Raw genomic sequence first — 22,653 nt, 5'->3', positions numbered from 1 at the left:
TCTGGGCGCGCCTCAGGGGAGGCGACGGACGAGACGAGACTGGGGAACCAGGACCTGGAAAACAAGGGAAAAGAACACAATTAACGGGCAGGCATTGTTACTCCTCTTGGATTTTTCTCTGTGTGAAAGCAAACTGAACCTAGGGGAAAATACTACAAGTTTACAGACTTATCAACTGAACCGCACTATAGGTATGGAAATGCCCTAAATCACATCTAATGGTGCAGAGCAGGACATGCAGGTATGTGAAAAATGAAATTTCTGCTGACAGGCCTCAAGGTCCCTGGTGTACCTTCCTTGCTCGCCGTGTCCTTGTCCATTGCTGCTGCAGGGGGGTCAGGTTGGGCTAGGGGACAGTACAGTACCAGATGATCCCTGTGTAGAACTACATCCTTTTGTTGCTTGGGCAGCATGCTATAGACATCAGAGAAGCACTGGAGGACACTGTGTGAAGTTGGCATCCCATATGTTTCATTGTTTCTGATTGTAACCAAACCAATCTCAATCGTTTGTGCCAGTTTATGCCGTAGGAAATTTTAATTTATGCTGATGTATGCTAACCATAGAGTAGAAGACTTTGAAAAAAAAACCTATTTAAAGATTAAAGTCTGACACCCTCTCACTGTCAGAATCGCCGGTTGCGATCGCGCTGGTAAAGCGGGTGAGCAAGTTGCAGGCAGGCAGATTACGGGAAACTGGGGATACGATCGGGGAAGCACACGTGGATAATCAGGGGGGCGTGACACTCACATCTAAAGACAATGTGTCATTAGTCACAGAGTTTTGTATGTTTTTGGAAAGACTAGGGATTTTGCCGGGTAAGTATTTGCAAAACTACAAGTAGATTCCTAGTCCCATCATGCTCCTGGTGGAAATTTGCCGGAAGAGAAAAACTGTTGAACAATTGACTAGAAACAAAAACAGCTTTTGGCCATAACTGCTTTTGCTGTAAAAGAGTGAAAAAGAGAAGACATTGCATAATAATAATAATAATGTCACTTTATTGACCCCTCTTCCAGAAATTCTCTTGGAGCCAACCTTATGACTATGTCTCCAGTAGTCAAAGAGCGTTTTAACTAGGGACTGTGTGTGTGTGTGTGTGTGGGGGGGGGGGGGGGGGGGGGGAGGTTGGTTGAGAAAAATGGGGGTAGGTGAAAGGTTGGCACTGTAAAAGACCTGTCCTTTGCTGTCTATATTTAAATGCTTAGAGCATTAGAAACAAAATACATGACTTAGGGGCTTTAATTTTGTCTGAGTCTTATGATATTCTAGAAATAACAGAATGATGGTTGAGTGAAAGTGATGGAGACAAATATAATTTAGAAGGTTACACGCTTTTGACAATAAACTTCTTAACTTAACCTTTCCATCGAGACCAGCAGGCCAGAAAGGGTGGTGGAGTTGCTACGCATGTAAAAACATATCTGTAGGCAAGGGAACTCCCTAATGCAGCTACAGAAACTTCATGGGTAAAACTGAAAGCTAGCAACTCCAGTGGTTTAATTGTGGGTATTTGTTATAGGGCACCTAATGTAGATGCAGGGGGCAGCAGAACTTTATATAATGATATCATGGGTAAGAGTAATAAAAATGATGTATTTGTTATGTGTGACTTTAATTTTCTGGGTATACAGTGTAGAGTGTAAAGTCAGGATAAAAATATATAATGTTAGGAAGGTAAAGTATAATGGCATGAGACAGAAATTAGAAGACTGTAAACTGGATGGAGGTAAACTGTAGAAGAGGCATGGTCATTTCTTAAAAGCAGATTACTGCAACCTCATGGAGAGTTATACTGGTTTCTCATAAAAACAAACCTGGGAATATACAGCCAAAGTGGTTTTCAAATGAAATTAAGAAAGAAGAAATGGGCTCCATACTGTTACGTTTTCACTGAACGCGGTAAGGCGTATGGGCAGGCAAGTGGGCAGAAAGCAGGCGAGCAAGCCAGGTACAGGAAAAATACTGGGGTTTATTAAAGGGAGCAGGACGGGCAGGACAGAACAGGAGCACGGACATCTACTAACATCAATGACAGACAACAGACACAGGCAAGATTTAGACTTAATAAGACAGGATCAATCAAAATAAGACATAGCTGGGTACGATCGGAGGAAGCACACGTGGATAATCAGGGGGGCGTGGCACACACGAGGATCGTACGAACCGGGCATGACAGAACCCCCCTCAGGGGAGGCGACGGACGAGACGAGACTGGAGAACCAGGACCTGGAAAACAAGGGAAAAGAACACAATTAACGCGGCACAGGGCATAGAACGGACAAACAGAACTGACACAAGGGCAGAAGCCACGACAGGACTTGACAAAGGACGGGGAAGGTAGACGACAGACAGATAAGGAATGGGGACACAGAGGGAACAGGCGGAACAAACGGGCCAGGAGTGAAAGGAGGGAACACCGGGGAATGAGGAGCAGAAACAGGAGGGATAGGAGGAGGGACAAAGATGGGAGGAGGAGCCAACAATGGAGGGAGATAGGCAGGGGAGGAGGGAGAGAAGGAGGGGGAATAAAGGGGAATGAGGGCCTGACAGAGGGGCCGAGGAGGGAGGTGGAGGGAGAACCAGGGAAGGGGACGAGGGAGCTGGAGGGGACCTAGGCGAGGGCAAGGAGAGGGGGGGAGCCGCAATAGGCGGCAACGTCCTCCAACATGCTGGAGTTTGGGGACCAGCAGGCGACTGAGGAGCCGCCGTCAGGGAGCCCGCAGGCGACCGACGAGATGCTGGAGGAGGGAGTGAGGCAGGGTGACGAGGATGTGGAGGGGGACTCGCAGGTGACAGCCGACCCGGAGGGCCAGGACCTGCAGGCGCCGACCGAGCCCCAGTGCAGGCGAGGGAGGGGGAGCCAGGGGGCAGGGCGGGTGGGACCCCAGCCCTGCGTCTGTGTCCTCTCCCCTTATGGCCCTTGGCCCGGGTCGAGCTTGCCGGGGCGAGGACGGAGGAGACAGCAGGGAAGTCCCCGAGGGCTCCCACTCAAGCTCCTCTACCTCAACGGAGGGAGGAGCGGTGGTTGGGCTCTCTAGGACCTCCTCAGGGACTGGGGCTGGAAGGACCGGAGCTGGGTCAGGGACAGGAGTGGGGCCAGGAACAAGAGCCCCAGGGGGCACAGTCACTTGAGGCGGAGGGAGCGCCTCGGGCGTGGGCGCGGGAGCTGCAGGCAGAGGGAGCGCCTGCTCGGGAGCCGCAGGCAGAGGGAGCGCCTGCACGGGCGCTGGAGATGCAGGCAGGGGCGGCTGCTCGGGCGCTGGAGCTGCTGGCAGGGGCGGCTGCTCGGGCGCTGGAGCCACTGGCAAGGGCGGCTGCTCTGGCTGCGCAGGTGGCAGTGGCTGGGCAGGCGGCAGCGGAGGCGGCTGCTCTGGCTGCGCAGGCAGCAGGAGCGGAGGGAGCTCCTCAGGTCCGGCAGCTGCAGCGAGCAGTGGAGGCGGCTGCTCAGGCTGCATAGCGGCCCGGTGTGTTCTCCGGACGGGGGAAGCTGCCCGGGGAGGCAGCTTAGCAGCGCTGGGGCCCTCTGTTGTGATCGGGAAGCATTCCCGATCACCACCGGGAAGAAATGCGGGGACGAGGTTGCACTCCCCCAGGGCGATCGTCGGTTCGATCACCTGTTTCCTCCTTCTCTCCTGAGGTTCCAGCTTTGCCCCAATTTCTAATTCCCCAGCTCCAGACCCCCCCATCTTCATCCAGTCCAGATCCAGACCCCCCATCTTCATCCAGTCCAGATCCCCAGCTCCTAACCCTCCAGTTCCTCACCCTGCTCCTACGCACCCTGCACTTCTGGCCCCGGTCCCCGAGGAGGTCCCCGATTGCCAGACCACCGCTCCTCCTCTCTTGATAGAGGGAGAGGAGGAGTTCGAATGGGACCCCTCGGGGATTTCCCTGATGGCCCCACTGGGCCCCTCTGGGGGAATGACTCTTCCATAGCCTCTGGAAGCCACTGCTGACTTCCTTGTTAGTTACCTTCAACTGTCAAATATGGAATAATTCTCGGCTGTCCGTGGCTACAACAGCATAACTTGCACATAGATTAGAGGAGAGGTGAGATTCTAGCCTGCGCATCGTCCTGTTTTTCCCAAAGCATTTCGATTCCATGTCGAAAGGATGTCATTTCCAATCTGAGGCTTGATGGGACAACACCGCCACCACTCCCACTTCTGATACAACACCCTTGACCACAAAAGATTTGATGGGGTCTGGTTATTGGAGGATCGGAGTGGTACAGAACAAGGTTTTGAGGGTTTTCATGGTGACCTCGGCTGCAGAACTCCATTGGAGATGGGTTTGCTTGGTATGTATAAGAGACGTGAGGGCTGTAACAACCGTACTGAAATTGCGAATTAAGCAACGATAAAAATTAGAAAAACATTTGTGTTGAAGTGTTGAAGGTCCTTCACTGTGTTAGGCTGGGGCCATTTCTGCACTGCTCTCACCTTTTCCATCCCGTGGGATCAGGGTGTGATTCTCCAGAAGGGAGATATCAACGGATGACACTTGACATGGAAATGAGATACACAAGGAAAAACAAGATGTTGCTCATGCTAGAATTTCTCCTTAGCCTAGTCTAGGCGTGGCTTGTGTTGTTGCAGCCACGGGTGATTTAGAATCACTCCATCTTTGATGGTCAACAGGATCAGGTACTGGATGTCCTTTGAATGGGTGATTTCTACCTGCATTCATAGGGGACGGGTACAATGAGTAACCTGACCTGCTGCCAGTGGAGAGCCATCCCCTCCGCAGACGGATTGCAGGATTTACAGAGGTTCCAGGGGGATGGCATGGAGCGTTATGAGCTGCTGGTCAAAGAAGCTTCTAGCAGGTCTAGAATCCACTAGGTTCTGGTAGTTAAGGAGATTACCTGGCCAAGAGAGCAGGAACAACCATTTGTGTAGCGGAGACATTGATCGGACACAACACCCCTACCTGGGCTGGAGGAGTTGTATGGAGAATTAAATGGACCGGGCAAGCCCGGAACATGTGTTGTATGAATATGTACATTATCACTGCTGCAGCTTATCACTATGTTGAAGGACAAATATATTATTAACCCTCTAGCCAGACAATGTGCAACAAGCAGAAGTTGCCAAGGTTTGCTACAGAAGGAAGGAATTCGCCTGAGTTCACCAAAAGTTCACGGCTGGGTATTTAAAAAAAACCAAGTAGAGATGGTCACGCCACCATTATGTTCAGCCGAGGCACCAAACAGTCAAAGAGATGACTGGCAAACTTATCATCTAGGGGTGTGGATCAAGGGAGAAAACAACGAGGGTGAATGGTTGAGGGAATGATGATGCTTAAGTGACGAGATATTGTTCCACAATAAGAAAATGTATAAAAATTGGCGTAAAACAGTATTGGACACACTTTAAGTGTCTCGCCTTGGTTGTAACTTCATTCTAGCAATAAAGACTGAATCTGAAGAGCTACACAAGCAGTTCCTGACTCCTGATTGGCGGGGAAGGAAAAACCACAACAGTAGTGCATTCAGACCATGATTCTGCTTGCTGAAGCGGCCGGACAGGACAAAAGTAAAAAAAAAGAAAGAAACGTGCATTCAAACACGAAATTTATTCATATACAAGAAAAATGTTCTGTCTTTCAATTTAAAATATTACACGAACTCGTGGCCATAGGTGGAAATTAGCGGGAGAACATTTCAAGCTGGATTTAAGGAAGCACTTCTTTACACAGCGTGTAGTCAGAGTATGGAATAGCCTTCCTGATAATGTAGTGCAAGCTGAATCCTTGGGTTCCTTTAAATCAGAGCTAAATAAGATTTTAACGACTCTGAGCTATTAGTTTAGTTCTCCCCAAGCGAGCTTGATGGGCCGAATGGCCTTCTCTCGTTTGTATAGTTCTTATGTGCCCCACATGTAGTCATTGTGTGTAAAAATGTCACTTCCACATCCTTTATGTCCCCAGATCAATTAGTTTAAATATACTTTGAAACTGATTTTGTGGAGCCACTGTTTGCATGATTTTTATAGAAAATATAATAAGCCATCCATCCAACTGCTTGTCCTATTCAGGGTCGCAGGGAGTCCGGAGCCTATTCCGGAGGCTACAGTCGCAAAGTCGGGAACAATCCACGATGGGGCGCCAACCCATCACAGAATATAATAAGCATTTACATTTAGTTAATTTGACAAATACTTTAATCCAAGGCAAAGGAGTGTTAGAGTGGGTGTTCAGTGACTTGACAGGCAATAGCTATGCTATCAGACTGAGCATGTGCTGCAGTATGCAGTATATTTGCCCAGGTCATTCTTTTGTGACAGCACGGTTATTGACCCTCAGATTTATATTAGCTTAAGGGGAGCACAGGCTCCAAAAATCTTACAACTGCACACCTCATTTGCACAGGTCCTTAATACTCATACCAGGGGTTGGACACACATGTAAGTCTTGCACTATTTTTTATGTAATTAATGTAAATTAGTTTTAATGAAATTGTTTTTTTCCAAGATGCTGAACCAGAATTTCAGTATGAAAAACCTACTTGCTTTCAGAAGGTTTTGATATTTTTGTCTAGGTACTTGTTCTCTGTTAAGCAGTTGATTGCAATACTATAGTACTGTATATGCGTCATTACAGAAGTCAGCTGAGTAAGTGGTGTCTTATTTCGGTTCCTCCATTCATCTCTTTCTTTTCTGGTTCTTTGCTGTTTATAGATTTTATTAGACCATAAAGTGTGCCAGGAATGGCGGTCATGGCAATGCAGATCCTGGGCCTACTCATGGGCTTAGTGAGCTGGACCCTCGAGTTAAGTTCTACAAGCTCCCATGTCTGGAAGGTGAAGAGCCATGCAGATGCAGTGACTACCAACACCTGGCAATTTCAGGGTCTCTGGATGCATTGTGCAGCCACTGCTGTTGGAGCAATTCAATGTCACAGATATAAAACTGTCCTTGGACTACCTGGTAGGTTTATCAACTCACACAGATACATAAGCAAATGTACATATGCAATCTGACAACTGGACTATGAAAATTATGGACACACATAGCATCTGTTTAGAGTGGTACTCAATTTTTCAAGGGAAATATGATGTTTATTTTACTTTAGTTACATTAACAAAATCAAATGTGGTTCCTCCTGAGAAAGTTTTAGTTAATACCTGACAGTGTTATTCATGAGACTAAGATAAGCCCCTTATAGCTAGAATTGTACTGCAAGAATGCTTGGCTAACCAGTTATTCACTATGTGTATTATTTCATATTGTGTTTTGTGCTCTTCATGCAGTAAGTGTTTGGGAAATTGTGCACTGGTTCAGTATTCATGCACATACACAAATGTACGACACTGCAAACATTAAAGTCTAGAAGACAGTGGCTGAGAGGAACGCAAATCCATTAGACTACTTAATTTGCTACAGATTACTTACAGTACCATGCCAGGGTCCTTTAACATTTTTTCAATAGATTTGATACAAAAGATCAGATACTACAGAATTTCAAATTTTTATTTCCTTCATAAAACTATTAGTTGAAATGAGGGCAAATACATGACTTTAAAAATATATCTTAGTTGAAATAGACAATTAAACCCTATGTTTATATTTTTCATACTAAAACAGGCAGTATTCCACAAAGCAGGATTAGCTGGGGTTACTTAAGCTAGAAGTCATGATCATTTAGCAGCGATGCTCCTTGCCTATTAGATTGTCTTATGAGACAATCACAATTCCTAACTTCAATTAACCAATTAAGTGAGACATCCTACTTTATGGATCCCTCCCCCAAGATTTTTAATTTACAACTTCACAGCCTATTGTCAACATTCCAAACTCATGTTGTACCTATTATTTACATTTTCGACTCAAATCATAAAGAAATTATATACAATTTATATATTTATATCATATTTCTGAATTATTGTATTTAATGCAGCTGTTTAATGTGTGACTTTCATTGATTCTTCCACAACCTAAACCTACTTACAATTATCTACAAAATGAACAAACAGGTTATACAGGTAGTTAGTGTACTGCATAATCATCTATAATTTTCTGAAAACAAGCAAATAATTTGGTATGAATCATCTATTAATTGTTTTCCTTTTAAGAACATAAGAAATTTACAAACGAGAGGCCATTCGGCCCATCAAGCTCGTTTGTGGAGAACTAATAGCTCAGAGTTGTTAAAATCTTATCTAGCCTGATTTAAAGGAACCCAGGGTTTTAGCTACACTAGTAGGAAGACTACTCCATACTCCAACTACACGTTGTTCTCCCGTTAATTTACACTTATGGCCACGAGTTCTAGTATTTTTAAGATCAGGAATCATTCTCGTAGCCCTACATTGCACCCTTGCCAAGGCAGCAATGTCCTTCTTAAGGTACGGTAACCAAACCTGCACACAATATTCTAGGTGGGGTCATACCAAGTAGCATCACTTCCCTTATTTCTACACACCTAAAAATGTAACCCAACATTCTATTGGCCTTTTTTATTGCTTCCTCACACTGGCGAGAGTGGGACATGGAAGCATCAATATACACACTGAGATCATTCTCGTGAACAGCTACCAGAGATATTAGTTGGTACATTGGGCGGAGCTTAATTTGACTCCGCTTCTGACGTCATAAGCAGGAGGGGGCGCATCCCTTATTCTGATTGGTCGAGGGGTTATCTCCATATATCATTCATGCATATACCACGTGTTGCAGATAGGGGGCCATATGGTTTGGGAGATAAGCATTGCCATTGAACTTTAAAAGAATAAAATATATGACATATACTTATTGTGTTATTTTTACGTTTTTACGTATATTACGTTTTTAGGATTGATAAGACATATAGTGGGATGAATGTAAGCTAGTGCATAAACGTCCAGCAGGTTTCCGTCCAGCCACACCCACGTGTTATTAGGAGTAGGCACAAAAGTACGGGCACTTTAGCGTTATTTTAAAAGAAAGCACTTAGAACGCATTATATTTAACCAACATGTTAAAAGAAGAAATTTAGTGGTAGTTACCAGTGTTTTATTTTGTTGTTAAGCTGAAGAAAGCATTTAATCAGCAAGCTTTTAGGAGGAATAACCTTTAAGTCCGATGGTAGCTAAAAGGTGAAATGAGCGAGTCCAACAGAGTTCCGACCTGTTTGAACAACGTGGCTGAAATGATTGTCCAAAACGGCCCCGATCTTGCACATGTGCACTCACGCAGACACACATTTCAAAATGGTGACACATGTTGCCCTTTTATTTCAAATAAGACCCTTTAACCATAATGTTTTTTAAGTAATGAAACTCTTTTTTGGCCAATGTGTTATTTAAAATAAAACATCCTAAGCATTTCGACAACAAGAATCAAGGAATAACGTGGACAATCCTTGTTAAAATGACGCGCTCTCTCTCCATGTTGCGCTTGTGTGTAGAGCCACGATCCCCACATGCCACTATCTTTTATTAAAAACAGCTGAGGCAAGTAGTTTTCTGAATTTTAAAGTGTGTATAAAATAAGTAAAGGTGTCACGGGAACGCTAGCGATCGCGGGCAGAGCGGCGATCGTGCGAGGCGAACGGGCAAGAAGGATGCAGGCAGGCGGAAGTCGGGGATTAACGAGGGTTTAATATACAAACTGGGAGCAGGAGACATGTAACGCCAACTAACATCAATGACAGACAAAGCAAACAGGGGAGACCAGGACTTAAATACACCAGACTGAATGACAGCAAACGGAAACAGCTGGGTACAATTCGGGAAACACACGTGGGTAATCAGGGGGCGTGGCACACACGAGGAGCGGACGAGCCGGGCATGACAGAACCCCCCCCCAAAGGCGCGCTACTCCGGGCACGCCAAGGAAGGGGGCGACGGACGGGACGAGGCAAAACAGGACCTGAAAAACAAGAACAGAATCAACGCAGGACAGGGAACAGGACCGAGGCACAAAACAGAGCGAGGGACAAGACAAAAGACAAAACCTGACAGAGGGTCGGGAAGGCAGACAGGCAAACTAGGAAGGGAGACACAGAAGGAACGGGCGGAACAAAGGGGCCAGGAGTGCAAGGCGGGTACACCGGGGCACAAGGAACAGAGACGGGCGGAACGAAAGGGCGAGCAGAAAACAGAGGGGCAGAGACAGGCGGGACAAAGGCAGGGGCGTAGGGAGACAAGGAGGGGGAACTAGGGGAAGCCCGAGGGAGCCCCAGCGGGCGACGGGAGGCAGCCGGAGGGGCCGCAGGCGGCCGGGAGGCCGGAGCCGGAGGGGACCACGGAGGGGCCGAGGAGACAGGGCGAGGGACCCGCGGAGGGGCCAGGGAGGGAGCACCAGGGAAGGGGACGAGGGAGCTGGAAGGGGCCAGGGCGAAGGTCCGGAGGAGGGGGGAGCCGCAGCAGGCGGCGATGTCCGGGGGAGGGCCGGAGGTAGGGGCCCCGCAGGCGACCGAGGAGCCGCCGTCGGGGAACCCCCAGGCGACCGACCAGGACCCGGAGAGGGGAGCGAGGCAGGGCGACGAGGCACCGGAGAGGGACCCGCAGGTGACAGCCGACCCGGAGGGCCAGGACCCGCAGGCGCCAACCGAGCCCCAGCGCAGGCGAGGCAGGGCGAGCCAGGGGGCAGGGCGGGCGGGACCCCAGCCCTGCGTCTGTGTCCCCGCCCCTTACGGGACACGGACATCACGCCCCTCGGTCGGGGCCGAGGACGCCGAGGCAAGGGCAGAGGAGTCACAGGAGCGGGGCCAGGGACAGGAGCGGGGCCAGGGACAGGAGCGGGGCCAGGGACAGGGACCGGAACAGGGTCAGCAGGCGGAGGGGGCGCCTCGGGAGCTGCTGCAGCGCGGTCAGGGGGCGCCTCGGGAGCTGCTGCAGCGCGGTCAGGGGGCGCCTCGGGAGCTGCTGCAGCGCGGTCAGGGGGCGCCTCGGGAGCTGCTGCAGCGCGGTCAGGAACAGGAGCGCGGTCAGGAACAGGAGCGCGGTCAGGAACAGGAGCGCGGTCAGGAACAGGAGCTGGCTGCAGTGGGGGCGCCTGCCCGGGATCTGCAGCAGGCGGCTGCAGAGGGGGCGCCTCTGCAGGAACAGGAGCGCGGTCAGGAACAGGAGCGCGGTCAGGAACAGGAGCTGGCTGCAGTGGGGGCGCCTGCCCGGGAGCTGCAGGTTGCTGCAGTGGGGGCGCCTGTCCGGGAGCTGCAGCAGGCGGCTGCAGAGGGGGCGCCTCTGCAGGAACTGGAGCGCGGTAAGGAACTGGAGCGCGGTCAGGAACTGGAGCGCGGTCAGGAACTGGAGCGCGGTCAGGAACTGGAGCTGGCTGCAGTGGGGGCGCCGGCCCGGGAGCTGCAGCAGGCGGCTGCAGAGGGGGCGCCTGCCCGGGAGCTGCAGCAGGCGGCTGCAGAGGGGGCGCCTCTGCAGGAACTGAAGCGCGGTCAGGAACTAGAGCGCGGTCAGGAACTAGAGCGCGGTCAGGAACAGGAGGTGGCTGCAGTGGGGGCGCCGGCCCGGGAGCTGCAGCAGGCGGCTGCAGAGGGGGCGCCTGCCCGGGAGCTGCAGCAGGCGGCTGCAGAGGGGGCGCCTCTGCAGGAACTGGAGCGCGGTCAGGAACTGGAGCGCGGTCAGGAACTGGAGCGCGGTCAGGAACTGGAGCGCGGTCAGGAACAGGAGGTGGCTGCAGTGGGGGCGCCGGCCCGGGAGCTGCAGCAGGCGGCTGCAGAGGGGGCGCCTGCCCTGGAGCTGCAGCAGGCGGCTGCAGAGGGGGCGCCTCTGCAGGAACTAGAGCGCGGTCAGGAACAGGAGCGCTGACGGGAGCTGCAGCAGGCGGCTGCAGAGGGGGCGCCGGCCCGGGAGCTGCAGCAGGCGGCTGCAGAAGGGGCGCCTCTGCAGGAACTGCAGGTGGCTGCAGTGGGGGCGCCTGCCCTGGAGCTGCAGGTGGCTGCAGTGGGGGCGCCTGCCCTGGAGCTGCAGGTGGCTGCAGTGGGGGCGCCTGCCCTGGAGCTGCAGGTGGCTGCAGTGGGGGCGCCTGCCCTGGAGCTGCAGGTGGCTGCAGTGGGGGCGCCTGCCCGGGTGCTGCCGGCGTTCTCCGGAGTTGGATTAGCCTCCGGAGGTCCTCAGCCATTTTCTCCAGATCTGAAAAAGGGGAGTCTGGAGTAAAGGAGTCGAAGTCCTGCCCCAGCTGTGCGGCGAGTCTTTGCCCCTCCAGGGGGGCCTGTGGGGCCGGTTCTCCCATCACCCTCCAATAAAGCCCCTGGAGGGTGAAGTATCGGTCAGCTAGGACCGCGGGTGGCGGCGGCAGCGAAGGCGGCTGCGCAGGCGGCGGCGGCTGCACTGGAGCTGGGTCCGCCGGCAATGGCGGCCGCACGGGAGCGGGGTCCGCCGGTAGCGGCGGCCGCACGGGAGCGGGGTCCGCCGGTAGCGGCGGCCGCACGGGAGCGGGGTCCGCCGGCAGTGACGGAGAGAGGTCCTCCGTACTGGCGATCGCCGTTCTCCTCCGTCTCCCTCGCTGGCGCCTGGCGGTTGCGGGAGGCGGCGCGATGTCCGTGAAAACGGACGGTGGAAGAACGGCTTCCGGCTCCGGGTAGTGGAAGGGCTCCTCGTCCTCGTCCTCACTAGAGAGCCAGTACTTCCACGCGGGATCGGGGACGCGTGTGGTCGGCCCCCGGGCTGGAGGTAGGGCAGGTACCTCCCTCTCGCCCTCCGTCGGGAGCCAAATCCTGGAGAGCGAGCAGGCGCCGATATAGATCGGCTCTTCTGGGAGCCTCCTCCTCCCTCTCCGCTTCTTTTTGGGGTCTGTCATTCTGTCACGGGAACGCTAGCGATCGCGGGCAGAGCGGCGATCGTGCGAGGCGAACGGGCAAGAAGGATGCAGGCAGGCGGAAGTCGGGGATTAACGAGGGTTTAATATACAAACTGGGAGCAGGAGACATGTAACGCCAACTAACATCAATGACAGACAAAGCAAACAGGGGAGACCAGGACTTAAATACACCAGACTGAATGACAGCAAACGGAAACAGCTGGGTACAATTCGGGAAACACACGTGGGTAATCAGGGGGCGTGGCACACACGAGGAGCGGACGAGCCGGGCATGACAAAAGGTGTGTAAAATAAGTATAAAATGTGTTATAGAGCATATAACCAACGATAATTAATAAAGAATTTAAGCATAATATCCCATACGCACCCCGGCCTATAGCTGGTAGAAATGGCGCTATCCAGCAGCCTACAAGATAAAAGTTATGGCACCAAATTGGAATCAGTAGTCTTTAAAAGAATAAAATACAATACATTCATTTATTAATTCGATATTTTAAATATGTTTTAAGGCATAATAAAACTTTTAACAATAATTTTAACGTGGTCACCGGACACGTCAAGCTTTTCTAGCTAGAGAGGAAAGAGGGTATGGCAGTTTAAAATGGTAAAATCAGTAGTTGTGTATTCTTAAAGGGTTATTTTTTTAAACAAAATACACTATTTTATATCGGTAAAACACAGCCATCCTGTTTTTAGGAGGGGATTTATGCGTATTGCATGTCTAGACATGTCGGTCAGCTAATGTCCACGGCGGTGGGTAACGGGGCATTAGCGCAAGAGCTCTTCAAGTCGTGAGCCATAAGTCCATGAGAAGGATGCATCAATGAAACAAAATGGCTGCTGTTTGACAAATTGTTGCAGGGTTAAAACGTTATGGTTAAAAGGTCTTATTTGAAATAATGGTGCGTTCGATTATTTCTCTTGGAAATTGAAACTCGGGTGGAAACATAACAAAAACGTCACTTCCTGTTGGAAACACGCCTCTTTTATGACGTTGATGTCGGACAGAATGGTGCATTCAATTATTTCTCTCCAACTCGGAGCTTGAATGAAAATGGCACGAAACGTCACAAAAATCTTCACTTCCAGTTGGAAACACGGCTCTTTTATGAAGTTGATGTCGGACAGAATGGTGCGTTCGATTATCTCTCGGAACTCGGAAATTCCAAGTTGAGTGACATCACGTCCCACAATCTCCCGTTCGAACTACCACAACATGGTTGCCTCCATGAATACGCTGCTGTGTGTTGTTGGTTTATATTTTAGCAGTTTTGGAGTGAGATTATTATTTCCGAGAGACAAACAAACAGGAAATAGGTACTAGTCATGTCATGCCCGGCTCGTCCGCTCCTCGTGTGTGCCACGCCCCCTGATTACCCACGTGTGTTTCCCGAATTGTACCCAGCTGTTTCCGTTTGCTGTCATTCAGTCTGGTGTATTTAAGTTCTGGTCTCCCCTGTTTGCTTTGTCTGTCATTGATGTTAGTTGGCGTTACATGTCTCCTGCTCCCAGTTTGTATATTAAACCCTCGTTAATCCCCGACTTCCGCCTGCCTGCATCCTTCTTGCCCGTTCGCCTCGAACGATCGCCGCTCTGCCCGCGATCCCCGAGCGTTCCCGTGACAGAATGACAGACCACAAAAAGAAGCGGAGAGGGAGGAAGAGGCTCCCACAAGAGCCGATCTCTCTCGGCGCCTGCTCGCTCTCCAGGCTTTGGCTTCCGGCGGAGGACGAGAGGGAGGTACCTGCCCTACCTCCAGCCCGGGGGCCGACCACACGCGTCCCCGATCCTGCGTGGAAGTACTGGCTCTCTAGTGAGGACGAGGACGAGGAGCCCTTCCACTACCCGGAGCCAGAAGCCTTTCTTCCACCGTCCGTTTTCACGGACATCGCGCCGCCTCCCGCAACCGCCAGGCGCCAGCGAGGGAGACGGAGGAGAACGGCGATCGCCAGTACGGAGGACCTCCCTCCGTCGCTGCCGGCGGACCCCGCTCCCGTGCGGCCGCCGCTGCCGGCGGACCCCGCTCCCGTGCGGCCGCCGCTGCCGGCGGACCCCGCTCCCGTGCGGCCGCCGCTGCCGGCGCAGCCGCCTTCGCTGCCGCCGCCACCCGCGGTCCTAGCTGGCCGATACTTCACCCTCCAGGGGCTTTATTGGAGGGTGATGGGAGAACCGGCCCCACAGGCCTCCCTGGAGGGGGAAAGACTCGCCGCACAGCTGGGGCAAGACTTTGACTCCTTTACTCCAGACTCCCCTTTTTCAGATCTGGAGAAAATGGCTGAGGACCTCCGGAGGCTAATCCAACTCCGGAGAACGCCTGCAGCACCCGGGCCGGCGCCCCCTCTGCAGCCGCCTGCTGCAGCTCCCGTCAGCGCTCCTGTTCCTGACCGCGCTCCTGTTCCTGACCGCGCTCCTGTTCCTGACCGCGCTCCTGTTCCTGCAGAGGCGCCCCCTCTGCAGCCACCTGCAGCTCCCGGGCCGGCGCCCCCTCTGCAGCCACCTGCAGCTCCCGGGCCGGCGCCCCCTCTGCAGCCACCTGCAGCTCCCGGGCCGGCGCCCCCACTGCAGCCACCTGCAGCTCCCGGGCAGGCGCCCCCACTTCAGTCACCTGCAGCTCCCGTCAGCGCTCCAGTTCCTGACCGCGCTGCAGCAGCTCCAGAGGCGCCCCCTCCGCCTGCAGCAGCTCCAGCTCCTGTCCCTTCTCCCCCAGTGACTTTTTCTCCCTCGCCCCGGCGAACTCGACCCCGACCGGGGGTCATCATGTCTGTGTCCCGTAAAGGGAGGGGACACAGACGCAGGGCTGGGGTCCCGCCCGCCCTGCCCCCTGGCTCGCCCTGCCTCGCCTGCGCTGGGGCTCGGTTGGCGCCTGCGGGTCCTGGCCCTCCGGGTCGGCTGTCGCCTGCGGGTCCCTCTCCGATGCCTCGTCGCCCTGCCTCGCTCCCCCCTCCGGTGCCTGGTCGGTCGCCTGGGGGTTCCCCGACGGCGGCTCCTCGGTTGCCTGCGGGGCCCCTACCTCCGGCCCTCCTCCGGACGTCGCCGCCTGCTGCGGCTCCCCCCTCCTCCGGACCTTCGCCCTGGCCCCTTCCAGCTCCCTCGTCCCCTTCCCTGGTGCTCCCTCCCTGGCCCCTCCGCGGGTCCCTCGCCCTGTCTCCTCGGCCCCTCCGTGGTCCCCTCCGGCTCCGGCCTCCCGGCCGCCTGCGGCCCCTCCGGCTGCCTCCCGTCGCCCGCTGGGGCTCCCTCGGGCTTCCCCTAGTTCCCCCTCCTTGTCTCCCTACGCCCCTGCCTTTGTCCCGCCTGTCTCTGCCCCTCTGTTTTCTGCTCGCCCTTTCGTTCCGCCCGTCTCTGTTCCTTGTGCCCCGGTGTACCCGCCTTGCACTCCTGGCCCCTTTGTTCCGCCCGTTCCTTCTGTGTCTCCCTTCCTGGTTTGCCTGTCTGCCTTCCCGACCCTCTGTCAGGTTTTGTCTTGTCTTGTCCCTCGCTCTGTTTTGTGCCTCGGTCCTGTTCCCTGTCCTGCGTTGATTCTGTTCTTGTTTTTCAGGTCCTGTTTTGCCTCGTCCCGTCCGTCGCCCCCTTCCTTGGCGCGCCCGGAGTAGCGCGCCTTTGGGGGGGGGTTCTGTCATGCCCGGCTCGTCCGCTCCTCGTGTGTGCCACGCCCCCTGATTACCCACGTGTGTTTCCCGAATTGTACCCAGCTGTTTCCGTTTACTGTCATTCAGTCTGGTGTATTTAAGTTCTGGTCTCCCCTGTTTGCTTTGTCTGTCATTGATGTTAGTTGGCGTTACATGTCTCCTGCTCCCAGTTTGTATATTAAACCCTCGTTAATCCCCGACTTCCGCCTGCCTGCATCCTTCTTGCCCGTTCGCCTCGAACGATCGCCGCTCTGCCCGCGATCGCCGAGCGTTCCCGTGACAAGTCAAACCGCATTAAAAGCTTTATAAAGTATTTTAGTACATTCATAGCGATATTCTTTTTTAGAGAGGCAAACAAACTACAAACAAATCAAAAACACTAAAAAGTCTGGTAAAAATCTGATATTGCATGCTAGGATACTGTTTACGGTCACGATATGGTATTCTCTATATCGAACACATGCAATTACATTTATAGTTGTTAATACATTTAACAAAATAAACATTTTTAAAGATTTGTAAAATAGAATTACTGTTGAGTGTGTAAGCCGCCATGTTGAAATCATGTCACAGGGGCAACTCGGACAAGAAAATTCTGTCCGACGTCATAATAGAGGTGTGTTTCCGACGGGAAGTGACGTTTTTCTTGACGTTTTGTGATATTTTCGTCCGAGTTCCGAGTTGGAGAGAAATAATTGAACGCACCAGAATTTTCTTGGCCTTTAAGAAATTAACAAAATTATTCTTATGGATACACATGACTTTGTTGTGCTTGAGTCCGTGTACAACCTTTCCCATGGTACGCCCAGAGTCAGTTTTTTGGCCACATCACTAATGTACCTATATGATATGTTTACCTGTACGTGGCAATAGTCACCAGATTTGGTTACGAATAATGAATTGTAATATAGTCTGTATTACATTCTGGACCACACAAGAATGATTTCAACCATCTGGTCCATGGTGTCAACACCTCCTTTGGTCTTGTTATAGAAGGTGATGACTTCTGGTTTTTTCTTTCTGCTGTTTTCATCCACCGTTTTATCGTGGTGCATCGTGCTCAGGAGGACAACAGCCATTCCTTTCTTTCTGACATAGCTGGCCATGGTAATGCTGCCATTGAATCCAAACTCTGTGCTGTGAACCTCCCTGGACTTAGAAGCCTTCATCAGAGGAGGGATGTCTGGCTTGTTCTGTCGTAGAGTCCCCACAATAGTGAGATCCATTTCCAGGAGATGCTGAGCAAGAGGCACACTGGTGAAAAAGTTATCTGTGGTGATGTTGCGACCTGTGTTTCTGAATCTACTGCAAAACTGCCGGACAATGTTTTCCCCCGGATTCTTCTGAACTTCTTCCCCTGGTTGTCTCCCTGTGTAAACCATCCCATCTATTGCATATGGGATGCGTGCATCACAAACCCAGAAGATTTTTAGGCCATACTTGGTGGGCTTGCTTAGCATGTACTGCAAAAACTTGCTCCTGCCCCGGAATGGCACAAGCTGTTCGTCCACAGTGACACAATCACTGGGGATGAATCGCTGTCTGCAGTTGACCAGGAACAGGTCCCATATGTAGCGGAAGGCTGCCATATGGTCTGTGTCCAGTCGGAAGGCTCTGGTCCTCTTATCATCAAAACGCAAGACACGGCGAATATCTTCATATCTTCCAACAGCCATAGTGGCCTTGTACATGGGATTTTGTAAAGGACTTCCAAACAGCTCACGGATTGGTGCATCCCAGTTCTTCTCAATTCCTGCAAGAAGGGTCAATCCAATGAAGGCCATTAATTCAACTTTGTTGATATTTTTCCACTCTTTTCCTCTAGCTGTTGCTACTCTCCGTCCCTCAAAGTTTATGCACTTCATCACCTCTTGTATGATATTATCAGTGATAAAGAGCTCCCATGCATCCTTTGGTGAGATGGTGGTGGCAAGCCCCGGTGCAGGCCCTGACCGACTTCTCAGGATATTGTGGCTAGGTGTTCTGCTCTGGGTGGGAGGTAACTCGCTCCAGTAAGAGCCCTTACAACTCATTCTGTTGGACATGATTTGGACTTCACTTTCCTCTTCAGAGGACTCATCAGAGGAATCTTCTGTGTCTGATTGATCTGTTTCAGTTAGAAGAGTTGGATTTCTAGGTGGACGACCGATACCTCCAGCTGGATAATAGTCTGGATCCTCATTATCTGAGATGTCAGAGATTTCAGATTCTGAGTCCAACCCCATAACTGCCTCTCCATCATCCAGCATCTGGATGACCATATCTCCTGTAAACCTAGTAGTCATGACACTAGATGAGGAAACATAAAAGGAAGAGAATGTTTTGAATGACAATCAATATGTAGCTATGTAAATAAATGCACACATGCACATTCTCTTTCTCTCTCTCTCTCTCTTTCTCACACACACACTCTCTCCTCAAACCCCACCCACACACACACTCACACAATACATATGTACAGTAATGATACCTAGCTTAGTTAGCTAGCACATGTTAGCTAACTATAAAGTAGGATAATTTGATAATACCCAGTAACAATAATAATAATCCTTCACATAATATTCATGAATGCGTAAGTATGGTGAAATATATTATTTTTTTTCTGAGATAAAAAAATAATACTTACATGTATCAGGTCTTGCTGTGTAAAATAATCTTCCTGATCGGTGACACTTCTAACGTAGGGTGTGTGGTCCACAGTAAATATATCCCTGACAGCCACAATTGATAAGAAGCACAGCTTCCCATGAAATTGTATGGGAAATGCATGTGGGTCATTTTTGACCCACTTATGGAAGCTTGGGGTAGTAATACAAATATTACAATTTCTTAAAAAGTATAAGAGGTAACTTAAAAATTTTAATGACATGATATCAAAAACATGTAATTTCAGGAATACCTGGAATATGAAAAGATAAAAACTTTTCATTACAAAGATACTACAAGAAAACTACCTCACCGGGTCATTTTTGACCCACTTGTGCATCCTAGGGTTAACCCCATCTTGGCATGTTTTCAAACAATGTTTTTTTTAGATATAATTCAATAAGGTGATGCTATCTTTTTTGATCTAAACTGCATAGGTTTAAAATGTATGACCTTAAACTATTATCTGGCCTGTGTATCATATTTGGTCTTTCACTTTTTGGTTAGTTTAAGATATTCTTGCGAACAATTTTTAAATTATGTATTGACTCATTGCAGAAAATTTCAGTTAAGCATTAATTCTAATAATAAACAACAACAAATTTATTTTTGTATAGCCTCAAAGTGCTTTACAGCATCCCTGCCCAAAGACAGTGGTAAGGAAAATCTCCCTAGAAGGAAGAAACCTTGTGAGGGACCAGACTCAAAGGGGGAGCCCATCCTCCAGGGGCCGGCAGGGATAGTCAAATAGAGAGAGGAGAGCAAGGAAGATGATAAGCCAATGCCGAAGCCGATGTGTATTCCTAGGAACTTGAAGCTGTTGACCTGCTCCATCTCAGTGCCTTTGATGTAGAGTGACTGCAATGGAGGTAAAGGCAGAAGAGGGTACACTCTACTGACTCGGGGGTATGAGGTGTCATTGCTGTTGTTAATAAGTCCAAGTATGGTTGTACCCTCTGCAAAGATGAAAATTATGTTGTGTTTTTGAGTTGATGAGCAGTCATATATTAGGTGGAAGAATTTTGGACTGTAACAGCAGGTCTGGAGGGTACCATTGCTTATTGGGCATTCAGCAGACACTTTGTTGCTTAACCTTACCACCTCTGGTCTGTCAGTTAGAAAGACCAAGATCCAGTTACAGGTGCATGTCGGCAATCCAAGACCTGCCAGTTTTACTACCAGCTTGTGAGCTGGATGGTCCAGGAAGATCATACTTACATATGCATTTGTAGGTGCTCCAGGGCAGAGTGGAGAGCAAAAGCTACCACATTATAAACTTATTTGGCTGGTGGTGGAACTGAAGGGGGTCAACAGTCTGTAAGACGGAGTTATAGATTTGATGAATTTTAAAACTATTTTCCTCAGGTATTTCATGACAACTGATATGAGTCTGTCATGACCCACTCGTCCGATCCTCCCATGTGCCATGCCCCCTCATCTACCCCGTGTGGATTCCCCATGTTCACCAGCTGTTTTGCGTTCAGGGCCGGATTTAGCCAGCCCCAGTAGGGGGTGCATGTAAAATATTGGGGGGGGCGAGTGTGAGCTTCTCTAATCATCTATGCAAAGAAAACTATACTAACTATGCTGTCGTCATATCAGTCCCCCTATCCATATCTCTATCTTCTCATTTGATTTGCCTTACAGGTTTTATGTTTGATGCTCTACCCTCTGCATTTACCCAGGCTTGGGACTGGCACAAAAAGGGTGCAATCATTGCACCCTTTTGAGGCTGCATTTGTGTTTTCTTTCTTTTTTTTTTTTTTTTTTTACATTTATTTTTTGGATTTTTTTTTTTTTTTTTTTACTTTTTAAATGTGTCTGTCTGTCTGCTTTTGTCTGATTGTCTGTCTGTCTATCTATCTCTCCTTTCATTTTTTTGTCTTTTATTTAATTTATATATTTTTTTATTTCTTTATTTTCTTGTGTATTTTTTGTCGTTTTTATTTCTTAGTTCTGTACACAGCATGGCTTAACAATCATTAAAGCATCAGTCGTCTGCTTTTCTGTGCAAAAAGACTAACAAATGCATCCATATCTAGGCCTGTGGTTATGGCCTTCTCGTGAGCCAGAATAACTAAATTTCTTTTTCTTTCATGTAGCATAGTGCGGCGGAAGGGAGTAAGAACACGAGACAAAGTGGAGAAAGAGCTCTCGCATGATGCAGATGATATTCCAATCACAAGGGCGGTCACATACATGCGATGGAGCTGAGGAAAGGCATTCTTATAACCGTGTAGATATTTGCAAACGGTAGAGAGGTCTACAAACTCTACATTGCCATAATCGTCAGTCTTTTTAAATTCTTTTTCCAACATTATTTTTGCTACAAGAATCTCATTGGAAAGTTTGTCACTGTCACTTCCCGCCATTTTTTGCAGAGGACTTAACATGGCAACATCCAGAAAAGAGGGAGATTGAGGTTGAAGGCAATTAACTGCTTTCATGAGATCAAGATTACTTTTGGAGAATCTTGTCTCCATCTCTACAATGGCTATGTCCAAAATGTTGAGAAGAGCTCTCTTCAGAGCCTGGCAAGGAGTCATGGAGTCGTCTGCATGGCCTACAGTGGACATAGTGACACTATCTGTGAGCAGTGAGCTCATTGTTCTCTTTCTTTTAGCACCTGGTGCAGGCATGCTGGTTAATGCCTCGCTCTCCTCATCTCTCATCTGCTTCAAAGCCCGTAGAGATGCACTGACTACTTCTGAAGCACAGCACAGGTCAACAGAATGAGCCTGCAGCATAACATTTGCAGACGTCAACGAACCCAGAACTTTTAGGAGAAATTTTCCTATTTCAAAGAAATTATGCCTCCTTAACATTATCAATAACCCTGATGCTTCTGTACAGATATCAATAGCAGCGGCTCTGTCCTCTGTAACTTCTGACAGGATACTCATAATAGCATCCTGATTCTCCACAAGGCACTTGGTCACATCATGATGGCTTGTCCACCTGATCTCCAACAGTCGTTTAAGGGAGGGAACATTATAGTTCTGTGACACATAATGACGGTGAAAAAATGAGTGCAGTGATCCTGATAGATCAAAAAAGGTTTTTGCACATGGCTCTGCTTGCATTGCATGGACCACTGCCAAGTGCAGCTGGTGGTTATAGCAGTGGATATAAGGAATATCCTTTCCTACCTTCTTTTGCAATAAGGCCTGAACCCCACCCCTGACTCCACTCATGACAGCAGCTCCATCATAGCACTGACTGATAATTTCAGCTGCTCTATAGCCTGAGTCAGAAAGATGCTCAAGAATTTGGGTGGTAATAAATTCAGCATTTAACTGACTGAGGTCAAGCAGACCAATCAGGTGTTCCTCTGGAATGCCTTTAGAGACAAATCTAACCATGACGGACAGATTCTCCACATTGCATCTGTCCCTAGTTCCATCACTTTTAATGCAAAACCCAGCGTAATCTGCGTTGTCATAATTATCTTTGATCTTTTTCAATACCATTTTGGCCAGAGTATCAATAATTTCGTTTTGTATGTTGTGAGAGGTGTATTTTGCATTTAGTGGGATATGTTTGTTTATTTCATTAAATTTGGGGTCCTTTGCTAGTGTGTAGTCAACCATTTTTAAGAACAGTCCTGCAGAGAAATCATCTTC

At 49.8% G+C, this 22,653-nt stretch overlaps 1 protein-coding gene across 1 annotated transcript in view; it reads left to right on the top strand.

The window, feature by feature from the left end:
* The first annotated feature begins 6,289 nt into the window (after nucleotides 1–6,289).
* The window catches only part of LOC125711320 (claudin-7-like), a 41,609-nt gene continuing 25,245 nt past the window's right edge, over nucleotides 6,290–22,653 (top strand). The window contains exons 1-2 of the mRNA XM_048980123.1: nucleotides 6,290–6,407; nucleotides 6,681–6,929. Coding sequence (XP_048836080.1) covers nucleotides 6,710–6,929 — 220 coding nt within the window. The 5' untranslated portion in view covers nucleotides 6,290–6,407; nucleotides 6,681–6,709. The remainder of the gene's footprint in view (nucleotides 6,408–6,680; nucleotides 6,930–22,653) is intronic.

The sequence above is a fragment of the Brienomyrus brachyistius genome, chromosome 17, assembly GCF_023856365.1.
Source record: "Brienomyrus brachyistius isolate T26 chromosome 17, BBRACH_0.4, whole genome shotgun sequence".
NCBI classification, from domain to species: Eukaryota; Metazoa; Chordata; class Actinopteri; order Osteoglossiformes; family Mormyridae; genus Brienomyrus; species Brienomyrus brachyistius.
This window is presented reverse-complemented; position numbering and strand designations above follow the sequence as displayed.